General features: G+C 37.6%; 1 protein-coding gene across 2 annotated transcripts in view; it reads left to right on the top strand.

The window, feature by feature from the left end:
• The window catches only part of LOC129718207 (proteoglycan Cow), a 165560-nt gene that overhangs the window by 117338 nt on the left and 22038 nt on the right, over positions 1-26184 (top strand). For both annotated transcript variants that reach the window (XM_055668720.1, XM_055668718.1), the window contains exons 3-6: positions 7514-7616; positions 16637-16669; positions 16765-17237; positions 25653-25810. In XM_055668720.1, coding sequence (XP_055524695.1) covers positions 7514-7616; positions 16637-16669; positions 16765-17237; positions 25653-25810 — 767 coding nt within the window. The remainder of the gene's footprint in view (positions 1-7513; positions 7617-16636; positions 16670-16764; positions 17238-25652; positions 25811-26184) is intronic.

The following is a 26184-nucleotide window of genomic DNA, read 5'->3' as shown; positions in this document are numbered from 1 at the left end:
CGCCAACCACGCTCGACGCCTGGGTTCGAATCCCACCGCCGACATAGGTATCGATGGTTGTGAGGTGGCGTGATCCACTCACAACCAACCTAACTGGTCTAGATTCAATCCTAGCCGACACCGGGAGATTTTCTGAGGCGAAAAATCTCAGGGATCACGCCTTCCATCGCATGAGGAAGTAAAGCCGTTGGCGCCGGACCGTTAATAAACGGGTCGTGAGTTAGGGTCCTGGGTGTGGAGTCGCCGCCCTGGGCGTCGGTGATTGGCCACAACAGTGGCGGAACTAGACCGACGGAAAATAAGCGAGAATAAGAAAAAAGCACCACTATTACATTTCCAGTGTCAACAAATTGTGGCCTGTTGTGAACTACGAGGACAGGCACTCTTATTGCGAATTTCTTTATTCCACGGAGTCAGTGGAAATCTACGCAAAAATAGAGAAGCCATATTGCGATTTACGATGCAAGAAAAATATGCTAGGTGGGTTCTGCCAATAAAGAAATTCGCTATTACTCTTACTTTTTAAGCGAACAAAACAAAGAGCCACAATTTGGAGAAGGAATCGTAAAACCAATTAGGCAGAGCTATATGAAGCTACTACAATCAATCCAAAAATAAAAAAAATCGCCGTCACCATTTTGATTATTGTAGTAGAGAAAATAATATAAAAATGACTATTGTAGTAGAGAAAATATATAAAACAGACGCTGTTTCGAACCGCCCCAAATATGGAGGTCAGACACTCGAATTTGCAGCATACGACTACAGGTCCCACCGGCGTTGGTTACCCGATCTTACCAGGAGGTAAGATCATCACGAGGAGAAAGGGATAAGAGTTACAAGACAAGACGCACACCAGTATTGGGTTCATTTGGTCATTTTGAGCTATTTTTCGGAAAACGTCACAATTTTAAGTTTCGAAATGGCGTATTCGATTCCAGAAATACCCATATTGGGTAGTATTGGACCTTTTTGGACTGTTTCCCGAAACCGGAAGTCACCGTCTTGGAGTTTAAAATGGTTTCTAATAACCGGTGTGGGAATCACCGTCATAAAAAAACTGAAACCAACCGTCCTTTTAAGCACGATCATTTATTCTCAATTGTAATAGTAGAAATGAGTTTTCCACATCTGAGAACTGTATTACTCCTGAGTTTAATATCAAGAAAAGGGACGCTTTTTGCTGTAAGCAACTGTTGGCGTCATAGTAGGGAAATGAAGGGTCAATACAATAAACAATAAACGTATGGCTCGTAGGAGCCTGCAGTAGGAACATTTTCGCCGGTTTAGGGTTCCAGCCTTCCTCCGGCGGAGCATTGTTTTCTTGCCGCATCATAAATTACAAACAGTCTTCGTACCTGACCGAGGATTCCGACCATACCTTCGTAAAATGATAACTCTTTCTGCTTTGATTTCAACAATCAACAATACTGAAACCGTTGACTGTTACTGCACAATTCAAGTACCTGGCAAATAAAACTAAATTCAAATGGCATGTATTGTAGAGATGGTCGGGTTTGATGTTTTTCAAACCCGTACCCGACCCGAACCCGATTTTTTTTTTATTCGTTAAAACCCGAACCCGACCCGAACCCGAAAATTTTATTTTAATGAAACCCGAACCCGACCCGAACCCGAGATTTCATAGATTTTATAGTCGGGTTTCGGGTTTTCATATCGAAACCCGATCTGAACCCGAAATTTTCAAACCCGATCCCGACCCGAACCCGATTTTTTTTTTCACCAAACCCGAACCCGACCCGTACCCGACACTTTCAAAAATTTTCAAACCCGAACCCGTCTCTAATGTATTGCATACATTGAATAAGATTTATTCACTTCACCTTAAAAGTTAAGTAATAATTCTGCTGTTTTTTTTTCTTGTAGGGTATATTTTTTCCACTGCGATCAGTGATTTGATCTTTTGGTGCGATCTCCGATTAAATGTGCGCCTCATCAGGATGTCATACCACTATTAGGTTGAATGGTTTCCACTTGCTGAGTATATTCTGCCAGGTTAAAAATTGTTCCGAAACGTTCACATCATTTTCAATCCAAAGTGACTTGAGTCACTTTCTTGTTTTGAGGAATTTGGAGCATAATTGTATAGTTTTGACCAAATTAATTACCCTAAAACGTCTCAAATTATTAAATAAAAATGAGAAGTAATTAGAGGGCCATTCATTTTCCACGAAAACAGTTTGTCTTGGCTGATTTCGACGGTTCATATACAGTTTCAGAATATGGACGTGGAGTGTGACTCACCTAATAATCCAAATTTGCAAAGCAGGTGACCTCGTAGGCTGTCGTTAAAAACACGACATTCGAGCCTTTGGAGAATGGATGTTGCAAAAGTCAAGGTGCTCAACCCTAAATTAAAAGACAATGTTATTAATAGTATTTCTAAAAAACATTTCGACTTTATAAAATATTGTTTTCAGGTTTCCCAAATGTGCTTTATAAAAAAATGGCTTTTCTAAGCCACGAAACCACTCTTTTCCATATTTGTAATTCTGTTCGATTCCCACATATTTTTTTGCAGGGTTTATCTTGAATATTCGACATGGTTTGGTTGAGCTTCGCATTCTGTTATTTGACTCACAGAGCCCATTAAACATCGCAAAAAAGTGAATTTTTCCCACAATTTTTAAAACACATACAAAAAAATTACGTCAGGAACTGAAATTTTTACTGGAAAGCGGGAATTAGGTATGACTTAAATTTAGATTTTTTTATGATCCTTGATATCTTAACAGGGAGCTGAGACAGTGACATTTTTGCATGTGATGGAAAACTAAGCATTTTTACAAATATGTCAAATAACTTTTTTATTTTGGGAGATAAAAAATGACAATGTTTAGAAAACAAATGCATTTTTGGATGGCTGAGAACTTAGTAATCCCGGTATCCAGTAAAAATTTCAGTTTCTGACTGAAATTTTTTTTGTATGTGTTTTCAAGGGTTTTTCTAACAATTGTGGGAAAAATTACTATTTTGCGATGTTTAATGGGCTCTGTGAGTCAAATAACTGAATGCGATGCTGAACTAAACCGTGTCGAATATTCAAAAGTAACCTTACAAAAATAAAAAATATATGGAAGAATGTGGGAATCAAACAGAGCTGCAACAAGTGCAAAACAATGGTTTTGTAGCTTAAAAAATCATTTTTCATAAATCACGTTTGGGCAACCTGAAAAAAAAAAGTCGAAATGTTCTTCAAAAATACTAAAAAACATTCTCTTTCAATTTAGGGTTGAGAACCTTGACTTTTGCAACATCGATTTTTTTCGGGACAGCCAACGAAAATAAATTTCAGCAATAATTGTCGGATTGTTGGAAAATCATACAAAAGCATTCGAATACAAATAGATGAGTTCTCGAATATTTTTCAAGACTCTTCTCAAAATTAAAATCAAAAAGTGCGAATAATAATTCAGAAAATCCAAACAAAGAAGTACCATTTAGGAATTATTAAGCCTCAAAGCGTCAATGGTCAAAGTCACACTTTTAAAAAAAGTGATTCGATACCACACCACAGTACAGTATTGCAATACTAAAAAGAGTTCAATATAAACATAGGGCTTTTAAATAATTACACTTTTTAACCATTCCTGTTTATTTTTTAATGCCCCTAGCAAAAATAGCTTTTTCAGAGACTGTCCTGAGTTCTCCCGTAAGCACTTCTGCATTTACTAGGGGCATAAAAGTTTACAGAAATGGCTAAAATATTTCATTTTTTCCCAATTTGAGCCTTGGGTAACTTTTTTGGGCTTTCGTCGGCCAGTGTTATAAACTAAACGCGATAATTTTTGAACATTATTCAAGTCCTGACAAATTCTGGAAAAATAATAACCGCGTTAAACTATCGGATTTCTTTTAAATTCACTGATGCACTGACAATTAAAAAGCAAAACAAATTATAGCGCGCTGCAGATGATAAAATTGAAATTCAACTGCATGGGTTGCATTGTCAAAAATAATAAACATTTGATAATGTTAATGTTTTTGAAATATTTCTTTTTTTAATTATAACGTTGATGATTTGAAATTTTCATCATATATTTCGAATTTCATTGCATAAAACAAATACCTTTATGCTTCAGAGCATGAAAAATTACGCTGCAGTGAACAATTCTGCTAGAATTTATCATAAAGTGCCATTTGAAAAAAACGCTGGTACTGACATATTGAAGAATTCGCTCATTACTCACTTCAATAATGAATGTAAAATTTTACCACCAGTTCAGCGTAAAAATATCCCTACGGCTGATGAAAAGCCGGAACCGCATCATTATTGCTTTTGTTCGGAAATTCAATATGTTTACTGTTAAAATAACTTTTATTCTCTAGTATTGCGCAACTGGGCGGCGCGCGGTATTTATATAAAACAATTGCCGCAGTCGGAATCAAACATGAAACAGAACATCAGTATGCCGACATTAAACAAGTACTGCAATCCAATCAGCATAAACCATCCTTGCCAAAGCGGAAACGGTACGACAGCAATAACCTCCCACAAGGCAATAAATCATAGCATGAACATTATTACTTGCCACATAATATTATTTCCATAATATAGACCGGATTGCTCTCGAGCTCTCTATCGCCTTCGGAAACGTCGGTTTGTGTGTGCGCCAAAAGAATCGATATACGCGCATTCATAACTGTTTCTGCTCCGACATTTGGGAACGAATGGCTATAAGGTTGCATCAAAGTTCGCTATAACTAGTTAGACGACAGAAGTAGTAATAGTAGTGATAGCACAGAGTGACTAAACGAGCAGCCCGCATGGAACCATTCAAAGTAGGTTAACTTGTATCTTCTGCACGGACCATTTGCAGCTCTGCACCGGTATCAGTACGTACGAGAGGTCGATATCCTTCAGGAAAGTTCACCAGAGATGTAGTACAAAGTTTCTCGGGACCCAGTAACACTCAGTAGTTCGGTAAAGTTTTGCGATGCCATTATTCTCGATGGTGTCGGTGCCTGGGAAGCTTCCTATTGAAGCTCAATATCTAGTGTTTGTATATTTGAATGTTCAACAATGAAAAGTCACGCTGAATGCAAAACTCGTACTTTCGCTTTCCGACTGTGACATTCGGTTGCGGTGGCGCCAAACTGGCAGACAAAGTATTAGAGATAAATTACTCCATAGGCCAAGATCAAAATGCTTGTGATTCGCTTCACTTCTGCATCTGTATGATAGCACATAGCAGTTGAATTCTTCGTGATGCTTTGATCTTTGAGTGCGAATACAATTTCACTCGTCAGAATGTGTATGCTCAGCACGTCGTGCCTATAAAAGCCACTATGCACTGTGCAAACCGTAAAACCAGCTTCTCGTGATAACGTTTTCGGCGGCTAAATTCTGTTTGATCGTTGAGGGCAATTGGGTTTCACTAGGCGTATCAAGAAACGTGCCTATCAATGTAAGCAGCAAATGTTTATTCGTTCTAAAATGAGTATCTACTATTGAGTAATCCTATATGATTCATTGCAAATTCATTTGCGTTGTAGAATCTCGTCCGAGTGCATACGGTGAAAAAGGTCAGTATGCAGTATGCAAACCACGTACACCGTCCTGACCGAACGAGAAGATGACGAGCGGACATTCTGTACCAGTCTAACCAGTTGCGTAGATTGTCCCTACTGCATGATACTTCGCCGCGGTCGGTTTGATGTAAATATATGTTTACCCGAAACACAACAAACAAGCTCGGTCAGTAGCGCAACAATCAACATAAACACTACCATGGACAAACTATGCATGCAAGCAGTTATGCGGGACAACTTGGGAAGAAAAAAAGTTCCATTTTACGTTCGCCCCCGACCGCACATGTTTAGATGCATTTGCTCTCATGGTCTCTACGGGCTAGTGGTAACCATTTGAGTGTGTCCGCATCTGCGAGCAAGAATGGTGCTGCTTGCTATAGGTTTTTTATGCTTCGTCACTGATCTGAGAGGACTGCTGCGGAGTGAACAGCTTTACATAAAGTTAACGAATGAGTACTCAAACTATAGTTCGCTTTGGGCAAATTACTGTACAGAAATAAATTTAATTAGTTTGCTCACTTTCTTCTCTAACGTCAAATTCAAGATTTATACTAGAATTTTATGGAATTTGGTCCAAATTTGAAATTAACATCGAAAGCAACTGAAATCTCATAATCTAAACAAAATGTTAACGGAATTATGATGAAGTTTGATATTTTGTTTTTTTGGTTGTTGGTTGTTTGGTTGTTCCGGAGTTTACTAACGATTTACAACATTATTAGTAACAGAAGGGGAATTATTGAAATTTGAATAACATTCGTTATTGTGCCTCTTTTTAGAGAATGGAATTTAAATGCAAATTATCCTATGAAAAATAAGTATACAAGTCGTCCTTTTTTTCCACTCGAAGTGGCCAATTTCATTTGTAAGTTTGTGAATTGGGCAACAGTTTCACCATCAATGAACCACTATCACCTCTCAGCGGGCTTCGTTTACTTTTCGAATATTTCCAGCATCGAATAATTGATTTATACTCAGCAGTGAATCCGGAAAGACTATCGCTGTTTCAAAGCGATCTCGTTACGCCTTCAGCCGATACGTACCTTCACGATGTCAGTGCATTATACAATGCGATGGGAGTGTCGCACCGTCCGTAGTATTCACAACTCCCATCGATGTAGAGCGGATGCATATAAACTCTATTGTTGGCAGCAGTCGGAGCATTGCCGGCTGGTTGCATCACCTACTGCGGCAAAAATGGCACTCTACAACTGCTGTTCGTTTGCATGCCCGGCAGAAGGCGTTCTTATCCGAATGCCACACACGGATACCACCGTCACAATTGCTATACTGGTTTGACATTGGTACAGGATTCTTGCACGGAAGCAAGCAAGCGTTTGGTTTCCCATGACCTAAGGCAATTCCCATCAGTAGTGTTCTGCTGGTGGCGGCGATGACCCACTTACCTGCTGCAAGGTTCCATTGTGTCGGCAACACTGCTGCGGTAGTGCACTACAACTCGCGCAGTCCACAGAGGGTCAGGTCAGGTCCTTTCCATTAAAGATCGCACCCCGGAACGCTCTAATGGGGTTAAGGGTTGGAACCAAACCGCTCCAAAGTTTCGAGCTGCTTTTGCCGCCTCTCTATCACATCGTGCACTATAATTCGATGCCAAATTATGCAAATTTATTCATAATACTGTAGTTGCGTCGTCGTTCTCATCACTCTGTGAGCGTCCCGCGACCCAAAGACTGCGTTTAATAGTATAATAGTGTGCAGAACTTGGTATTCGTGCTTCAGCGCCACAAAATAAGAACATGAAGCCAACTACTCAACATGAGTTGAACTTTTACGATGTTAATGAAATATATATTATGCAGTCAAACAAGAGAAAGCTGATTATTGTTTAATTAATCGTGCGTCTCCATTGTACTGGTTGATTGTGGAGACGCACGGTGTTTTGCTCTGCTCCAGTACATAACCACTCCATAAAAATAATGTTTCAATTCTTCTCTTACAGGTGATTTGTGTAAGCCATTGAATTGCAAAAAGAAAGAGCTTTGCCTACTGGAGGATGCATACACGGCAGTCTGCGTTTCGAAGAAGGAACTGCACAAGAACAAGTAGGTACCACATACAGTTAAATTGTTCAAACTTTAATTCAACAACACAACGAACCAACGATTACTAATTGATGAAGCATGAGAAAAAAGCAGTTCAAATGAAATGGTACGATTTAATCTATTGATCGTAACTACTCACGTTCACAACTGAAAACTTACTCGAGTGCCACTCACCCGCGAAGAACTCGAATGCACAATCGTTCTCCGAGTGTTCCACCTACACCGGGTATTAGCATATCGCCATTCATGTTTTGGCCTCACCGCACCGAGATCTTCTAGACATTGTCTGAAACTGACTGCTTGATTGGTTGTCTGACTTACGGCTTATGTTTAAAATGCGAAACACGCATTCAAATTCATGCCGACATGACGGCATTCACCCTCCCCTCTCGCTCTACTTGCCGGTGAAATTTCTCTTTGTCGGAGCCCAATAGAGCATGATTAAATCGAACCTACAGCCAGCGTCGCTGAGTGAAAGGTACGCTGAAATGGCAGCCAAAGTGGAAAAGTTTTTTCACTCGCTTCTGCTGGGCAAGGAGGAGGAGGGGGATGTCAGAGTAGCGGCAAAAAAAGCATAACAAAATCCTGCTTGACTCAGCATTGCCAGATTACAGCGAAAGCGTATGGTTAAGCAGGTTGCTGGTTGATGTAAGCTTTCTCAATCTTATTTTTTGGCGAATGCGGCAGGCGAAAGCGATTTGAAAAGTGATTCCATATCATAGGAAAAGTTGAAACTTGAGCAGAATTACTGTGGTATCGTCGAATAACGAAATGCCAGATAATGGTGAACTTATACTATCCAAAAATATAGCTGATAAATCCTATACATGTCCATGCATTGGATTTTCTTTGATGCATGGTTTAGTTTGATGCGGTAATGGCAATCTTCCAGATTTTTTCAGCTCAGTCAAAGAAAACGTTATGCAAATATTCGTTCGGTAAACGAGAAAATACTAGAGCGGTAAAATTGAGCTGATAAACATTCATCACCGTCATACTGTAACCATTTGTTATAACTATCAGCCGCTTTCAACATCCTGTTTTGCATTGTAGTCTCTGTTGTGTAGAGAAAATACTTTTAGAGCACTGCCACAAAAAAGTGTCACGCTCCTGACAGTTTTGCTTTTAATTTTAATCCATATGAGACGTGTCAAGTTCGATGAATAAAATAAGTGCGAACAAGCGGCAAAATAGGCTTATAGAATAAGTAATTTGAACTGTTCTTGTATACTCTGCAGACTATTGAAATTGATGAAAGAAAAATATTACGAAGTTGGATCTCTTGTTCGGGTCAAACGGGGTTGCGTTGTTGTTTTCGTTAATTTACATGGGTCAAATGTTTTTTCATAAATTCGAAACTTAAAAGTATTTTCATACTCAGTAACTCTCAGTATATGACCGCAAAAAATAATTATATGGGTATTTTTGGAATTAGAATGACGTCCAGATACCAAACATTGATGTTTGGCGTCATTCTTCAATCCAAAAAGGTGACTTCTGTTTTCTGGAAAAATGCTTGAATATTGCTATTTTCAAGAAATCGGAAATTGACGACTGACACCTATAAAATATTGGTATGTTTGAAACCGAAGCATTTCTGCATAGAAAACTGAACAATTCTATAAACAATATCCCAATTTTAAAATTTTCATTTAAACTGTTATTTTTGATGTTTAAAGCCAGAATATTTTGTTTGATCGGTGTGACTCCTTCTACATAGTTGCAGATAACAACTTCGTCTTTCCGAAAAAAAATGATCTGATAATGGAGAAATAAAAACAAAAACAGTACAATTTTCAATAAAAAAAACGAAAAAACTTAAATCCAGAACAGTTTGATTGGTATAATGTCTTCAGCAAAATATAGACAGTAATTTTGTCCTTCAAGAAAAAAATATATACCGTAAGGTTGTATCCAAGACACGACCGAATAAGTGACGTTGAACCGTGTACGTGAATAATACAACACTCCAGAGTACTACTGCACTATTTGGAGTAAGAGACGATTTGTGCCGTGGTTGTGAAAAAATCCATATCTATCAAAGTATTTCAACTAAGCAATATCCCAAACCATCACTATGGCGAGATTTGTGAAAAACGGTTTTATGCTACTCTACTAAATGTTGCCAGGTTAATATAAAAAAGAATAACAACGAATGAACATTCAAAGAATTGACAAGCGACGATGCTTCGTGCACAAAAATGTTATTTCACTGACAGTCGCTGAAAACTGAAATTGAGCTCAGAATCGCTGAGAACTCCTTCTAAAGGCCAAAATGAAAATTGATCCCAAATTGAGCTAAAAGTCGCTGAAAACCCCTTCTAAAGGCCGAATTAAAAAAGATCCCAAATTGAGCTTAGAATCGCTGAAAACCTCTTGTAAAAGCCAAAAAAGGCCAAAATAGAAAATGATCCGAGATTGAGCTCAGAATCCCTGAAACCCCCTTCAAAAGGCCAGAAAAGGCCAAAATAGGAAATGATTCCAAATTGAGCTAAGAACCACTGGAAATTCCTTCTAAAGGCCAGAAAACCCAAAATAGAAAATGATCCCAAATTGAGCTCAGAATCGCTAGAGGCTCCTTCTGAAGGCCAGAAAAGTTCAAAATAGAAAATGATCCGAGATAGAGCTTAGAATCCCTGAAACCACCTTCCAAAAAGGCCAGAAAAGGTCAAAATAGAAAATGATCCCTTATTAAGCTAAGAATCGGTGAAAAACCCTTCTAAAGGCCAGAAAAGGCCATATAGAAAATGATCTTAAATTGAGCTCAGATTCGCTAAAAACCCCTTCTGAAAGCCAGAAAAGTCCAAAATAGAAAATGATCCCTAATTGAGCTAAAAATCGGTGAAAAACCCTTCTAAAGGCCAGAAAAGGCCAAATAGAAAATGATCTCAAATTGAGCTCAGGATCGCTAAAAAACCCCTTCTGCAGGCCAGAAAAGTCCAAAATAGAAAATGATCCCTAATTGAGCTCAGAATCGCTAAAAACCCCTTCTGAAAGCCAGAAAAGTCCGAAATAGAAAATGATCCCTAATTGAGCTCAGAATCGCTAAAAACCTTTTCTAAAGGCCAGAAAAGGCCAAAATAGAAAATGATCCCTAATTGAGCTCAGAATCGGCAGAAAACCTTTCTAAAGGCCAAAATAGGAAATGATTCCAAATTGAGCTAAGAATCACTGAAAATTCCTTCTAAAGGCCAGAAAAGTCCAAAATAGAAAATGATCCCTAATTGAGCTCAGAATCGCTAAAAACTCCTTCTAAAGGCCAGAAAAGCTCATATAGAAAATGATCTCAAATTGAGCTCAGAATCGCTAAAAACCCCTTCTGAAAGCCAGAAAAGTCCAAAATAGAAAATGATCCCTAATTGAGCTCAGAATCGCTAAAGCCCCTTCTAAAGGCCAGAAAAGGTCAAAATAGAAAATGATCCCTTATTGAGCTAAGAATCGCTAAAAACCCCTTCTGAAAGCCAGAAAAGTCCAAAATAGAAAATGATCCCTAATTGAGCCCAGAATCGCTGAAAACCCCTTCTAAAGGCCTGAAAAGGCCAAAATAGAAAATGATCCCTAGCTGAGCTCAGAATCGCTGAAAACCTCTTCTAAAGGCCAGAAAAGGTCAAAACAGAAAATGATCCCTAATTGAGCTCAGAATCGGTAAAAAACCTTTTTAAAGACCAGAAAAGGCCAAAATAGAAAATGATCCCAAATTGAGCTCAGAATCGCTAAAAACCCCTTCTGAAAGGCAGAAAAGTCCAAAATAGAAAATGATCCCTGGTTGAGCTCAGAATCGGTGAAAAACCCTTTTAAAGGCCAGAAAAGACCAGAATAGAAAATGATCCCTAATTGATCTAAGAATCACTGAAAATCTCTTCTAAAGGCCAGAAAAAGCCAAAAGAGAAAATGATCCCTAATTGAGCTCAGAATCGCTAAAAACTCCTTCTAAAGGCCAGAAAAGGCCATATAGAAAATGATCTCAAATTGAGCTCAGAATCACTAAAAAATTCTTCCAAAGGCCAGTAAAAGCCAAAATAAAAAATGGTCCCTAATTGAGCCCAGAATCGCTTAAATCCCTTACAAATGCCAGAAAAGGCCAAAACAGAAAATGATCGCAAATTGAGCCCAGAATCGCTGAAAATCCATTCTAATGGCCAGGAAAGTCCAAAATGGAAAATGATCGCTAATTGAGTTCAGAACCTCTAGAAACCACTTTCAAAGGTCAGATAATGCCAAAATAGAAAACGATCCCTAATTGAGCTCAGAATCGGTAAAAAAAACCCTTCTAAAGACCAGAAAAGGCCAAAATTCAAAATGATCTTAAATTGAGCTCAGAATCGCTAAGTACCCCTTTATAAGGCCAGAAAAGGCCAAAGTAGAAAAAGATCACTTATTGAGCTAAGAATCGCTGAAAACCCCCTTCTAAAGGCCAAAATGGAAAATGATCACAAATTGAGCTCAGATTTGCTAAAAACCCCTTCAACAGGCCAAAGAAGGAAATAATCCCAAATTTGGCTCAGAATCGCTTAAAGCCCCTTTTTAAGGCCAGAAAAGCCGAAATAGAAAAGGCTCCCAAATTTAACTTAGAATCGCTGAAACCCCAAATATAGCTCAGGTTCACTGAAAACTCATTCTAAAGGCCAAAATAGAAAATGATCCCAAATTAAGCTCCGAACCCAAGTTGAGCTCAGAGTCGCTGAAAACACCTTCTAAAGGCCAGGAAAGGCCAAAATAGAAAATGATCCCGATTGAGCTTAGAATCGCTGAACAGAATGAGAAAGCATTTACTGTCAAAGTCTACAGCTTGAGCCCATTTTCAGTTACTCCTTATTTACAATTACTTGATTATTTACCCTAAGAAGAGCAGTTTGGTTGCTGATCGCAACCTTTATGCTGCCCCGACAGTAGGGGAGCAAGGCACTCTGACAACATACACTGAAAAAGCTGTTTCCACTACCACAAAAGATCAAAATAATGATCGCAGTGGTCTAAATCTTTCAAAAAAAGCTGATTCCACATTTAAAAAATCAGTCGGCCACGTTAGGTTTTGATTGCCAGGATCCAGCACAGAGAACTTGCTTGTGTTGTTGCCAAAAAAGGCAAGTTTTAACGCAGAGAAAAACGCCGAAGCCCTTAACCGGCAAATCGAAACGTTTTTTACCACCACGCTACTGCTGAGATGAAGTACCAATTGTTCAAACCAATTGTTAAAGGACCGTTCGTCCGTCCTTCCATTCACCAAAAAAACGTATTAAGTTTGGCCAGAAGCAGGTTTTTTTTTATAAAACAAAGAGTGCATTCCCGGCTTACTAAATATACTATTCTGTTAACCTTTTTAAAGAAAGTGAGCAAGCGATTAATCAGAGGACGTAATTTTCGTTCTAACAAGGCTTGGCAATTTTCAAAAACTCGCATAATGTGTGTAAAATTTTCAATCGATTGCTGCAAGACCAAAAGAAATTCGAAAATATTACTTTTAAATTTTGAATTTTAAAAAAAATACACCCCTATGTGTTAGTATAAATTAAGACGTAGTCCTACGTCAAAATGAAGAAAAAAATATAAGACTACTACAGAAAACCTTCCGAAGAGAACCACTGCCGAAAACGTTCGATCGAAAACGTACCAATCTCAAAAAACTCACTTTTTAGGAATCTGAATTATTTCTACAAAAACTACACACTGTGTTAGCTAAAGAATGATAGTTTACTAAACTTTGAGAAAAAAAAATAAATAAGTTGATAGATAACACTGGTCGACGAAATAAAAAAAGCTCATACCGGAAAAAAATGAAAGATTATAGCTATTCAATCATTCCTATGAATTTTGGTACCCCTAGCCATTACCAAAACGCGTCAGCTTACGTGAGAGTGTCGTATAAAAATTGCTCTCCGGGTTCGTTGCTTTGACGTTATGTTTACGAGGAAACTTATCTAAATTTCTGAAAAAACGGTAATGGCTAGGGACACCAAAATTCACAGGAATGGATGAATAGCAAAAATCTTCCATTTTTTCCGGTTTGAGATTTTGGAGTGCACCTGTGTTGACCAGGGTAATTTTTCTAGAAATCATTTTGTCTACCCTCTGTATATTATATGTATAGTAATAGCGTTTACAATGCCTTTGCAAAAATAACCCAATACACAGTGGTACAATTAGAACAATTTTACTTAGGGTGGCTTGGAAAAAACAATATAATTATTTTTTTTATTTAAACTTTTCAGTAAAGTTATGTTCAGACTAAATTGTTAAAATATCTTTCACGGGAAAAAAATACTGTACATATGCTTCGGTAAAGTTTAAGATTAACTAATTTTAGAGAACTTTGCTAGTAATAACCTGTATCTCTTAATTTGACTGATATAGAGTAAGTTTTTTTTTCATGTATTAATTATTATTTTGCTTTTTACTCTCGTCTAATTCTTGACAAAATTCTTTATACAAATACAAGTTTCAAATCTTCTAAAGAGTTTAATTTTTCATAGTCATCTAGCCAACATTACCAAATTGCTCTAATTCAGCCATTCAAGAGTTAGAAAAAAAAAAGAGGTCTTCTACAAAGTTGCTTCAAATAATGTGTTTTCTGCAAACAAAATTTTTAATTGTTTTACCACCTTAATTTTCACCGCAATTTATATGTAGTCCTACTTATGAGAAGCAAATTCTCCATAAAGAGTATGACTATAAAATCAAAAAAGGAAATCGAAAACTCCATTTCCGCCTAAATTGACGTTTTGTACCCCTGTGCAATGTTGTTGGTTTGCACGCAAGTTAAGTCTCTTACTTCTCAGACTTGTATGCAACCAGATACGTTGCGTTTTCATCCGGTGTTTAATTTTGAGCGCAAAGATCTTTTTTCCAATGAAAATTTATTTCCGGCCACCAATAATCTTATCATCAAAGCATTGCTCAAGTTTAGTTTTTTACTGTTAACTATTTAACTTTGAAACTAGTTTGTTAATGTTTCACTGGAAATTGGCACATTCTTCCATTCAGGAGAACCCGGGTTTAAGAGGATGCCAAACAGCTCCGTTATAGTATTCAAATTTTGATAAAGTAAAACTTCATTTTCACTAGTGAATAAGAGATTTTTTTTTAAATTGAGATCTGCAATCGACTGCATATTTTTAATAATTCATCTTTCCTTTATAACAAAATTTCAAATTTTATCAATATCGAAAAATATGTCATAATCACAATGTCCTCATCGGCCAGACTCCAATGATGTATGCCGGTTTCATAGTTGTTTTATGCACAAATAAACAATATAATAAATAACATTTCATCAGAACCGGTTCCCAGAAAATAAAATACCGTCGAAAACCCCTCCAGTGTGCCAATCCCAGGTAAACGACTGTCCAGAAAGTGTTTCCTAGAAAGTACCAATTGCTCGAGAACAATTTACCGGGAAAGTTCCAATCCCCAGACAACTTTTAATTCCAATTTGATTCGAATCGATTCGATCGTCCGAATTCCTACTTATTCAGTTCAAGCAAAGTAGAGCACATTCATTTCATATCGATGTCGATAAAGAGCATAATCAAGAATAAGATTGGGCATTGGTTCTCTCTTCGTAATAAAAAGCAAATGATTCTGGACGTCTAGCTCCCGCTTCGAAGATATTTTATTTTGATTGAAGCTTGACGACAAGGCATCACGAAAAATATTATTTGAAAGGTTTATTTTCATTGGATTCATGAGAAGCAGAAACTGGTTAAAATAACGTAATAATTTTCAGGAACTATACAATATCTACTCATCTAAAATAATATTTAAGTACGTACAAATGTGAATGATGTCATTAAACGAAATCAACATGACTTTCAACTTTAAAGTTCTACGCTAACAATAAGCTATCTCCAAAAACACTCCCCGCAATTACCTTTTAACTAAAACCGAAAACCCAGTATCACAGTGCATTACAATTCCTAATCTACAAAAAGCTAATAGAGTTCATCTTGTTGAGAAGATGACGGGAAACCTATTATCTCAAATGAACTGAAAACCAGAACAGAGCTTAGTTTTCCCTACGTCAACTGTATACGGTACTGTCAATGCTGAGCGCACACAGACACACACATCAGTTCGCCAACAGCAAAAACGGTCCATTCCCTCCGGTTTCCGGCTCCGCAGTCTCGCAGTCAAAAAGACAATCAGTCCAACGGGAAGCCACCGTCATAAGAAAGTTCAGTCGGTTGGTAAAGGCAAACGACGACGAAGAAACCGAACAGACAGACGTCGTCGGAACGATTTTAGCGACCATTTATCGAAAAGGAACCACCGAGAATCTGCACCAGAGTCTCAAATCAATGCTTTCTGTGAGGAGCTCCGGTTACCGCCAACAACGGTATGAGGAAGTGCCGAAATTGAGCGAGTGCAAAGTTGGAAGACAAACAAAGCGCAAAACCGTTTTCCTGCCTAGACAAGGATAGCGGGGTAAAGCGGGCTCTAGTGTAAGAGCTTTCGTGCAGCAATTTGTGAACTAGAATTGTTGATCAATTTAGCCCAACTTCCTCTGTAGGAACGGGGCCAAAATGCTAACTTCCATTAAACCCGATAAGCATGATGGAAAATATTGTATTGCAGTAGTGCTTCGGTTCTGATATTTCACCATAATGTCGCATTGCGCAATAGAAATAATATTAAAATGAGGGGTTCCCATGAAAACGTTTGTATGGGTGCACAATTAAAATAGTGTTTGTGCATTTTATTGCTACATTATTTTTTACATGATAATATTTTATAATACTTCCCAAAAGGTTTCGTTTTCTTATTGTGCGTCTGCTGCGGCGCTAGCAGACATGAAGATGTAACCGCAAAACGCGACACGGGCAAAGTGCTTTGCCCTGTCGTCAAGTCAGCAGCTGAATTCCCCGGTGTGAATTTATCTTCCGAATTGAAAATTCATACGCAACGAAGGGGGGAGCGATAATTTTCTTGTAATACAAACAATTAAAACGTTGTTATTCTTGTACCTTTTCAGTCTAACTTTGACAGACGTTGTAATCACTTCTTTTTTAATTATATCGTTTCAGATTTATCAACAGTTACAACACTCTATCAAACAGGTGAAGTGTTCAATGTTTATTATTTGGGTGCACATTATCTGCTTATAGTTTTTTGTTATTGATTGATAATTTTCTTACTGAAAAAACTATTCCAGGGATGAGATAATAACCAAGAACAAATACCTGGATGCAGAGGACAACAAACATAACGCAGATGAATCCTCGGCCGATCAAACCGCGTTGGCTGGTGCGGCGGATAGCTTCGGCAGCTCTGTTAGCAGCGGCTCTAGCGAAACCGGCAACACTGGCGGAAAGACCAGCTTAGCTGGCAACAGTAACAATCATAACAGCAACAACAACAACAATGGTGCGGTTTCCGATCTGTTACAGCAGGATCAAGAGGAACCGGATGAGGACAGTTCCGCCCAAGAGGATGACGTTTTCTACGACAGCGAAGGTGGCGAAAAGGAGGAAGAGGAAAACTGTAAACCCTGTCCGGTGGTGAAACCGACCTTCCTCTGTGGCAGTGATAACCGAACGTATTCATCGCTTTGTCGCTTGGATTACCACAATTGCATTCACGGCAGCGTGATCAAAGTAAGCTGCAAGGGATTCTGCCCGTGCAAAGGTGAGTTATTAGCTTGCTTTAATCGAATGAAAGTGGGGTCGGTATTTTTGCATGCCTTGGGGTCTTTTTTATGTGAGATTACGTCTTTGCCTGAATACTGTTTTTATTGCAAAAATAAAATCAGATTTTAAATGCATTGCATTTAGAGCGTGCTACCCGGGAAATTTCAATTTCCCAGAATTTCCGATTCTCGGGATTTTTTTATTGAAATCCCCGAAGCCCGGAAAATATTTTCTGCAATGAAAAGTATTGGTAAATCGAGTTGTAATTTTAGACCCTTTCGAAATTGTGTACACTTCTAGGCAGTGTTGAGTGAGAATGCATAATACTGTACAACCCCGGCCTTAAACAGTATGAATCATTTTTTCACTCTTTGTCTATAGATATGCTCCGTAGGGTGCTAATGTAATGTATGAGAAAATTTTGACCTTTGACTCTTTCGGATTTCGGAAGGGGGATCTCAAAGCGGTCAGGAGTTTCACGTTTTTTGACAACTAAATTTGGATTTTTTCAACTACTGTCAAAAAAGGTGGAAAAAATCAAAGCAAAACTGATTTATTTCTCATGAAGATACATTCATTATGAACTAAACGAAAATATTGAACATTTGAGAGAGGTTGAATGCATTTCTTGATTTAATTAACGAACTGTTCATTGATCTCCAGATATTTTTTCATTGATCTCCAGATATTTTTGCGCTGAAGGAACCCAAAATCCCAAAGAAATCTTCGATTGGACAACACTGTGGTATATGCGTTGGGTTGTGTATTTGGGGTTCAAATGGAGTCGAGTGGTTATTCAGGAACGTTTGCGTTTGAGTTTTTTTTTTTTTTTTTTTGACGGAATGTAATGATATTTTATATATTATCTGTCCAAAACACATATTTTTAATTGATATGGTGTTTCGGAAGAAATTGAATCAAAATTTTGTTCAAACATTCGATCTAGTATACATTTTGATTGATAGCCAAGCCGCTAGGCTTGAACCATGATATAGACCATGAAGAAAGTCATTTTCTGTTCCTACTCTGGTTGATCTTCCACTCCCTTCCTGGTGAATCATTGTTGTCGTTTACAAGAAATTGTAAACAGTGGAAACTAGAAGATTGTTGCTCTCAAAATGGTTTATCCTGGACTCTTTGCCAAAATTGTTGTGCAGTTCATAGCAAACTGTACAATGCGCTTGCGGAATTCTCCTTGTTTCGACGCCATTTTGAACAGAACTTGGCATGCATATACAAAACGAAAAATACTGACATAAAGAGGAGAGAGAGAGCTTTCATTTACATACTCCCATTTCTCCCTGAGTCTGTTTGTTGTGCAGTAAGAGAGATTCAAAAAATACAAAATTTTTAATTGCCACCCGTTAGTTAATCGAATTGTCGAAATTGAAACCTTATTTTTTAATGCCAAATATCTTAGAAATATATGAACCGCCGAGAACTGGTATTCTTTCGAAAAAATCGAACTACCAGTCCCAAGCTATTATTTTAAGAAAAAAAAATTTTTTTTTTTTTTGGTTAACATTAGATCTCGACGTCCATGCAATTCAAGCAAGACATTTGGAGTAAAAAAATCAATTTCTAAAATATCAGGAACAACTACTAGCGCATTTTTTTCCAAATTTTGCATGAAAACTGTTTTTCGAGAAGCCGAAACTTTTAAGCTTTACCACTAAACGAAATTCGAATAGTTGATTTTCATTTACCCCAATGCTACTGTTCGTGAATTAGTATTCGTCATCGCTTCCACTCCATTGAAAGTAGTTATCAGTTCGTTTTCGAAATCTAATCCATTTTTTTATTGTTATAATGTTTTTTATGAATTTGAATAACTGAATCATCTTTTCTTCTATATGACAAAAAATAATCCAAATTCAGTAGAGCTGGTTGAAAGCTCTCTAATTAAAAAGAGTCGAATAAAAAATAACTGTTATAGCAATTTGCCAAGTAAAGGTTTCCACGCCAAATGATCTATTGTCCAGTTTTGAAGGTTTTCACACTCAAGAGTAATTTTCTGAAAGGAATTATGTGTTATAGTATACACTTTATTTAAAGCATTGCACAATGGTCCAGAAACCAAATTCAGGGAGAAATTCGGGTCTAGAGCTCTAGAGCAATATTTTAGAGAAAAACTTCCCTCTACAAAGTTGTTACATATATTGAAGCGCTTGTTGAAAAATTATCAAAAATTAGGGTGACCCAAATTTTCGATGAAATCAAGTTTATCTTTGTAGATAAATGAAAAAGTTACATCACTAATATCCTTTCTAATATCTCCAAGCTACTCTTTACCGTAGGACGAGGCCAGCAATGATGACTATCGGGCCTACTCTTCTCAGATTGGTTTAGATGTTACTCCCAAACATTACTACCTCTACTACCACTACTACCGGCAGATAAAAGAAAACAGTTCTTCTACAATGTTATAGCTCCGTTGATTTTAAGTAACTTTGAAAAAAAATTTCTCTATCTTTGAAAATGACCGATTTATATTGAAAAAAAAACAATTTTGCCACTCTAACTTTTCAATTTTTTTTTATTTTTTATTTTAAAATTATACTCAAACGACTTTTAGGGCTTTTCAAGAGAAATAATTGCAATGCTGACATCGTGAATTAATTTGATCTAAAAAGGTTTAAAATCCATCAACTAGTTCAAAAGTTCAAAATTTTTGAATATAAAATACGGCAAGCCTATATTATGGTCGCCCTATTTCGGAATTTTCATGCAAAGTGTTTCAAATGTGCTCGAAATTGCATGGACGGATCTTCGTTGAAGCGCTTTATCGTATGTAACAACTTTGTAAAAGAAAGTTTTTCTCTAAAATATTACTATAGAGCTCTGGAACCAAAATTTCCCCCTAAATTTGGTTTCTGGACCATCGTGCATTGTAGCTCACAAACCTTTGGTAGTATGATAATTTTATTTGAGATTCATGCGTCGTAAAAAAATACACAGTAAAAGTCACTAATATTTTAAAACTGTTCGAGGCTCAAAACATTGAATCAGGCTCAAATTGGTATTAAAAAAATACAAACAAACTTAAGGCGCACCAATGGGAAATCCGCTTCCAGCTTTTCTATGTGAATTCATCTTGGCAAACTTGGAAAATAAACTGAAAAAAGATTCCTTACCGGATCTTTCGTGGAGGTACGTGAAAGACATATTTTTCATTTTAAGACAGGGGGACGTAATTTTTTTTTTTCAATTTTGAATGGTATTCATGAAAATATAAATTAATTAATATATAAATTCAACCAATTTAAATTCGAAATTTTTAAATTTTTAGGAACACAATCCGGGTAATATCTGAACTTTCAAATCACTCCTTTGATCATAAAATGGTTGCTGTTTACTATATGATCCACCCATCATTGTCTCTCAATGATGAAGCGAAAGAAAATAAATGGAATACGTATGCACTAAGGTCGCTTTTTACGCGGTTTTTACGCGATTTTTTTACGCGGCTTTTTCACGCGGATTCCGGAATTTACGCGGTTTTGTTACTCGGATTCCAGAATTTACGCGGTGTTTTTTACGCGGCACGTATCCCCTGCGTAAAAAGCGACTTTAGTGTATTCCTGAAACATTCGGTCATTTTCAGCTGATTTCCAAAAAAGTTCGTCATCTTAAAATTCAAGATGGCATATTGAGTCGGTTTCTGGCCTCTGAGCGTTATTTCGGGTAATATTCGGTCATTTTGAGCAGTTTCCCAGAAACCGGAAGTCGCCATCTTAGAATTCAAAATAGTGTCTAAGGTTGAATTTTAGCTTCTGTGCATCATCACGATTGCGGAAATAGCCATGTTTGGTGGTACTTGGTCACTTTCGGCTGTTTTCCAGCCCAACCCCCTTCTTCCGAAGTAGGGAGGGGTGTCAAACCATCATAGAAACATTTTTCATCACTAAAAACCTTCACATGCCAAATTTGATTCCATTTGCTCGATTAGTTCTCGAGGTTATGCAGAAATACGTGTTTCACAAAGGAAGGGTACCCTTCCGTTTCTGAAAAGAGAGGGATGCCGAACTATCATGAAAGTATTTTTCGCTTCAACAATCTTCTCATGTCAAATTAGGTTCAATTTGCTTGATGAGTTCTTGAGTTGTGCGGAAATTTGTGTTTTATTTTGTATGGGAACCCTCCCTTCCAGAAAAATGAGGAGTGTTGAACTTACAAGAAAATATTTTTTGCTCTGAAAAATTTGTGTTTTATTTGTATGGAAGCTTCCTTTTCCAAAGAAAGGAGAAGTGTCAAACCACCATAGAAACATTTCTTCCCCTTAAAAACCTCCACATGCTTAGTTTGGTTCTATTTACTTGATCGGTTCATGAATTATGCAGAAATTTGTGTTTCTTTTGTATGGGAGCTCCCCTTTCAGGAAAGGGAGGGGTGTCGATCTTCTACAAAAACATTTCTTGCTCTTGTAAACAAATTTTCATTTAAAAATATCGAAGAAATAAATTTTGAGATCTTACTCTGAAATCTTTTTTCAAGAACATAAAGTGGCAATCAAAAATCGGTCATCTCAGATTCTTTTCGAAATAACTTTTTAGGTAGAAGATTTTGTTGGCCAAAACTCTCCTGAACAAACCAAATGAGGCACTTTTGAAGAAAAATAGTTTTTCTAACAAAAACTTTGTCAAGCGGTTTCAAGCGGCAAAAAGTGTTTGTAAAAAAACGTTTTTACCTCAGAAGTGCCCATATTATTTCGTTCAGAAGAATTTCAAGTAACTGAATTGTCTCTCTAGAAACCATATTTAAAAAAAAAATTAAAAAATCTAGATGACCGATTTTTTTAAAAGCACTTTTTATTTTCAAAATATTTTTTTTTCATTGTGGAAATATAAATTCAATGTTTTTTTTTTCAATTTTTTAAATGAAAATTCCCTAGAAGTCTTCCCTAGACAACTTTTCTCTCGCGCAAAATTTAGACTCAGTAAAACACAAGCTGTATTAAACCCTAGACTATTATATCTACAGATATGGCATCACTAGTATTAATTTGCTTTGAAGCACACAGAACTGACGGCGTCAGGATTCTACTCATATTTTGAACGACTATGTAATGAAGTACGTTCACCTGCAATTCATCGCAATGAAACTAGAAGAAACGAAAATAGTTTTAGAAGGTTTCTTTCTCGTTTTGCTACTGACGATCGAATGAAATGATGCCAACAATGCAAATGGGTTGAGCAAAAAGGAACATTGAAAGTGATTTTTTTTTTCCTTTTCTCGCTGTTTGGCGCAGACCGTTCGGTCCATATCAGAAGTGAATTTTTATAATTCAATTTAGAATCTCTGTCTAGTTTTCCGTAACTTTTCTTCAAACGAAGCGCAACTCACTCTAAGAAACACTCTAGGAAAGTTCCGTTGAAATCAAAAATATTTATGTTATGTTTTTTTTTTCTGGCAATCAGGCGCTCATATTAAGAGTCAATTAGCGATGTGTTAAAGGCGCGAATGTTAAAATCACAACGGCTTCACCATTATCTCGCACAGTTGTCTACGACTGGACGTACTAGGTAGTCTCTTATGGTGACCCGTACGGTTGTGTACGACATACGCAACAACGTTCATATTGAATGGATAATTTAAAATTCATCATCTCTTCCACGTCGTGTCTGTGTTTAGGTAGAAACTTGTAACTACTTATTCGATTTTTAAAAGGACACGAAAAAATATTTTCGGCAAAAAATTCAAAAATAATATCTCTTTTCAATAAGCTACGCTTAGAAGTTAGCAAACGTCTTGTGTTCTTCGAGGGTTCACATATATATACCCTTTATTTCAAAATTTCTAAAATTTGATTTGCGCAATCTTCTCCTTGAAGGCATTTTTCATAGAGATTTGTTATTTTATGACCGATTTCTGGGAGGGGGAATGAGGGTAGTATAAAATTCATGAAAAAAATGCTGCGTCATTGAGGTGTGCTCTCTTACCAAGAACAAAATAAATAAAACATTTGCTTAGTGATTTTTTTTCTGTTTTAAGCTGTAAAATAGGTTTGCTTATATAGTACCGAAAATACTAACAATCCCACAAACTGAAGAAAATAAATCTTTGTCGACTATCGACTGCATATTGGAAAGGGCTTTCGTCGTTCTGTTGACAAATTTTTTGTTCTTCATTTGCAGTTACACCTACATAGAATATAAAATTCTTGAATATTCATCAGTATGATCAAGATTGATTGAATTTGAATGTAGAAAATGATTCAAGACAATATTGAACAGCTGATTCGAGAGCCCACCTCTGTGTTCGAGCAAAATTAGCCATAAGTCATTGCACTAAACTGAATCATACGCTGCATTATGTCTGAAGTTTCGTACTGGTACTCATACTTCTCCTACCGTTCTTAATCTTTCAAACAGAATGTAGTAGCCCACACACTCAATATCATCTACTGTCTTGCATGAAGCAGAAACCCACTTCCGCTCTTTGAAACTCATCTCGTTGCTTTGAATTTTTCGTGGCAAGCTTTGTACAATGATAAACAATTCCCAGCTTCGCAAATAAAAAAATTATTGTTTGAAAAAAAAATCTAAACCTCTTCCAAAACGTCAATTTATCTTTATCTGAAAAAAAAAGAGTATGCCAGCCAAACTGTGAATCCGCTTAAACACGCAGCACCCGAGTCCCAAAGACACATCAGACCGGAAGGTTGCTGTCTGCTTTTTCATGACAGCGGAAATTAAAACAGCACTCGAATCGTTTCTCACACCCTATACTGGAAGCTGCTTTGCTAGGCCAGAACCGGAGCCAACATGCCACTGGCTATGAACTCAGGAAAAAAATGGCTCTTTGTTGTCAAAGGGCTTTAAAGCTGAACTTCAGTCCTGAGCGAAACGTAGATTGTGCTCGAGTGTTGTGAATGTCGCTTATTGACCTCTACTGTATGGGGGTTTTATTTTTCTGTACACTGCACTGTATTTTAATTCGCAGAACAACCAACGAAACTTTCTACAGGAAACCGAAAGTGGGATAACTTAACATAAAAAAGTTCAGTTTATTCCGAGTTTCGCTCCAGTATACGGCATCTTTTCTAGCAGGTTACAGCCACGGCTAGCTAGACTTTGTTGTTCTTCCTGCACCCATAAGTTTATTTTACCTTGCGGCAAGTTATTAAAACTGGCCGACTCGACTATGGTACACGTGCACAGCCGCCTTGAAGTTACCACCCCGTAACTAGCTTTAAAAATAATTTTACAGAATTTGCGAGGCGATTTTACGCTACACTATTACAGCTGCACGTTCGTGAAAATATCCGCTCATCCGACCTGACCTAGGTTTTGCGAATGCGAGCTATACGCAAACACAGGGCACGTATTCGGATTCCACCGGGAATCGTACAGGGGCAGCAAAAAATATGTAAATGCGAGACCAAATTAGAAATTTATGTACGACAGAGTGCCCGGTTATCCTGCTAGGTCGTTAGATCAACAGTCGAATGCAGTAAGCCTGCCATGCCTGTACCACACGCCAGTACGCAAATGGGCTGGCGTTTCCAGTTCCCGGCCTTGAAACCGCTTGTGTTTTTTCCGGCCCTGCTTCCGTTCGACGCCATGAAAGTAAACATATTTCGGTGTCCGTAGGGTGCTACCGGAAGCATGAGAAATATGCGAATGTTTTTCAGGTACTTTCCAGGCCCGCTTCAACACTGCACTAAACAGTGTTAAACGAACAGAATGAGATTTAATTTCAATAATACACACCTAATAGTGATTAAAATTTCCTAATTGAACACACTATCAAGCTAAACTTGTACAGCGTGATAATTTCAACAACATTTCATTACTTCAACTAAAAACCAACTACACTTACGATATATGTAAACCCAGCTCGCTTTAATCATGCCGCGGTTGCTGGCCGGACGGTCTTACGCCAGCAGTGGTCGTGCTAGAGTGATGCTAATTAGCTTCGTTGCCACAAACGAACAGCGGAGAGCCCTTTCAAGCTTATATGCGCCAAGCGTTGCCTGGTGCGGTAATACAACAGAATGCTTACCCTGAGCACAGAAACTAATTGCCCATAAACTTTCGACTGATTGCGCAAATTTCTTTTTGATTATCTGATTGATGCAAAGAGAGAGAAAGAGTCCTCCCTTGTACAAGTCCTGGACCAGTTTTACTTTATATTGAATTTTGTTCCCAGAACATTCCACTTGGAATTGGCCTTCTCTGTTGATGTACTTTTTTGTACGCCTTCACATCGTGGAGTGCCACTCCAGAAGTTGAGCTCGGCATGCTTAACATTTTGCAGTACGTCCAACCAAACGGCCACAGTCGTCTGTCTCTTCGCTTTCGTTACCCCTGTTCCATACCGTTCAGCCCGAATAGTAAGCTGAAAGTACTTTGATCAAATTACTGTTTACTCTTCGCTCATCCGGTTTTCTCTGTTCACTCGGCAATTGCAGACTCCAGCGTGACTGACCTCAAGAAGCAACAGCGTATGGCAGACCGGATGAATGCATTCAACGCCAAATACCAGCGGACAATCGAAAGTAACGATATCAATAGCGGGGGCAACAACGTTGACGCTAGTATCCTCGCGTCGGGTGGCGAAAGTAACAAGGTAAGTTTTTAACCAGCTAATATCAGTTAATTGACAGAGGAATGTTGGCCCATCGCGATATCCTGGAGAGATCGGTTTTGGAAAAAGAAGTTGATATATTAAATGTTGTTTTTTTTTTGAAATTCGACTAAAACCAAAATCAGAAATCTTTCAGTAGATAATGTTTGATCATGTTTGTCATAGTGGCAGTAATTTTTTGTCATTCATATCATTTATGTCACAGTTTGTTTGAAACCGCAACGTGGTGCTAGTATGCATGTATTTCTGAGTATTCTGATACTTATTCACCTCGTGAATCCAACCATTAAGAAAGTTGTCGTCTTCAGCAAAGTTGTTCAGAGATTTTATTCGATACACAGTTTGTTTTGAAATTC

This window comes from Wyeomyia smithii, chromosome 1, assembly GCF_029784165.1.
Source record: "Wyeomyia smithii strain HCP4-BCI-WySm-NY-G18 chromosome 1, ASM2978416v1, whole genome shotgun sequence".
NCBI lineage: Eukaryota > Metazoa > Arthropoda > Insecta > Diptera > Culicidae > Wyeomyia > Wyeomyia smithii.
The sequence above is the reverse complement of the archived record's forward strand: the minus strand, read 5'-3'. Positions and strand labels throughout refer to the sequence as shown.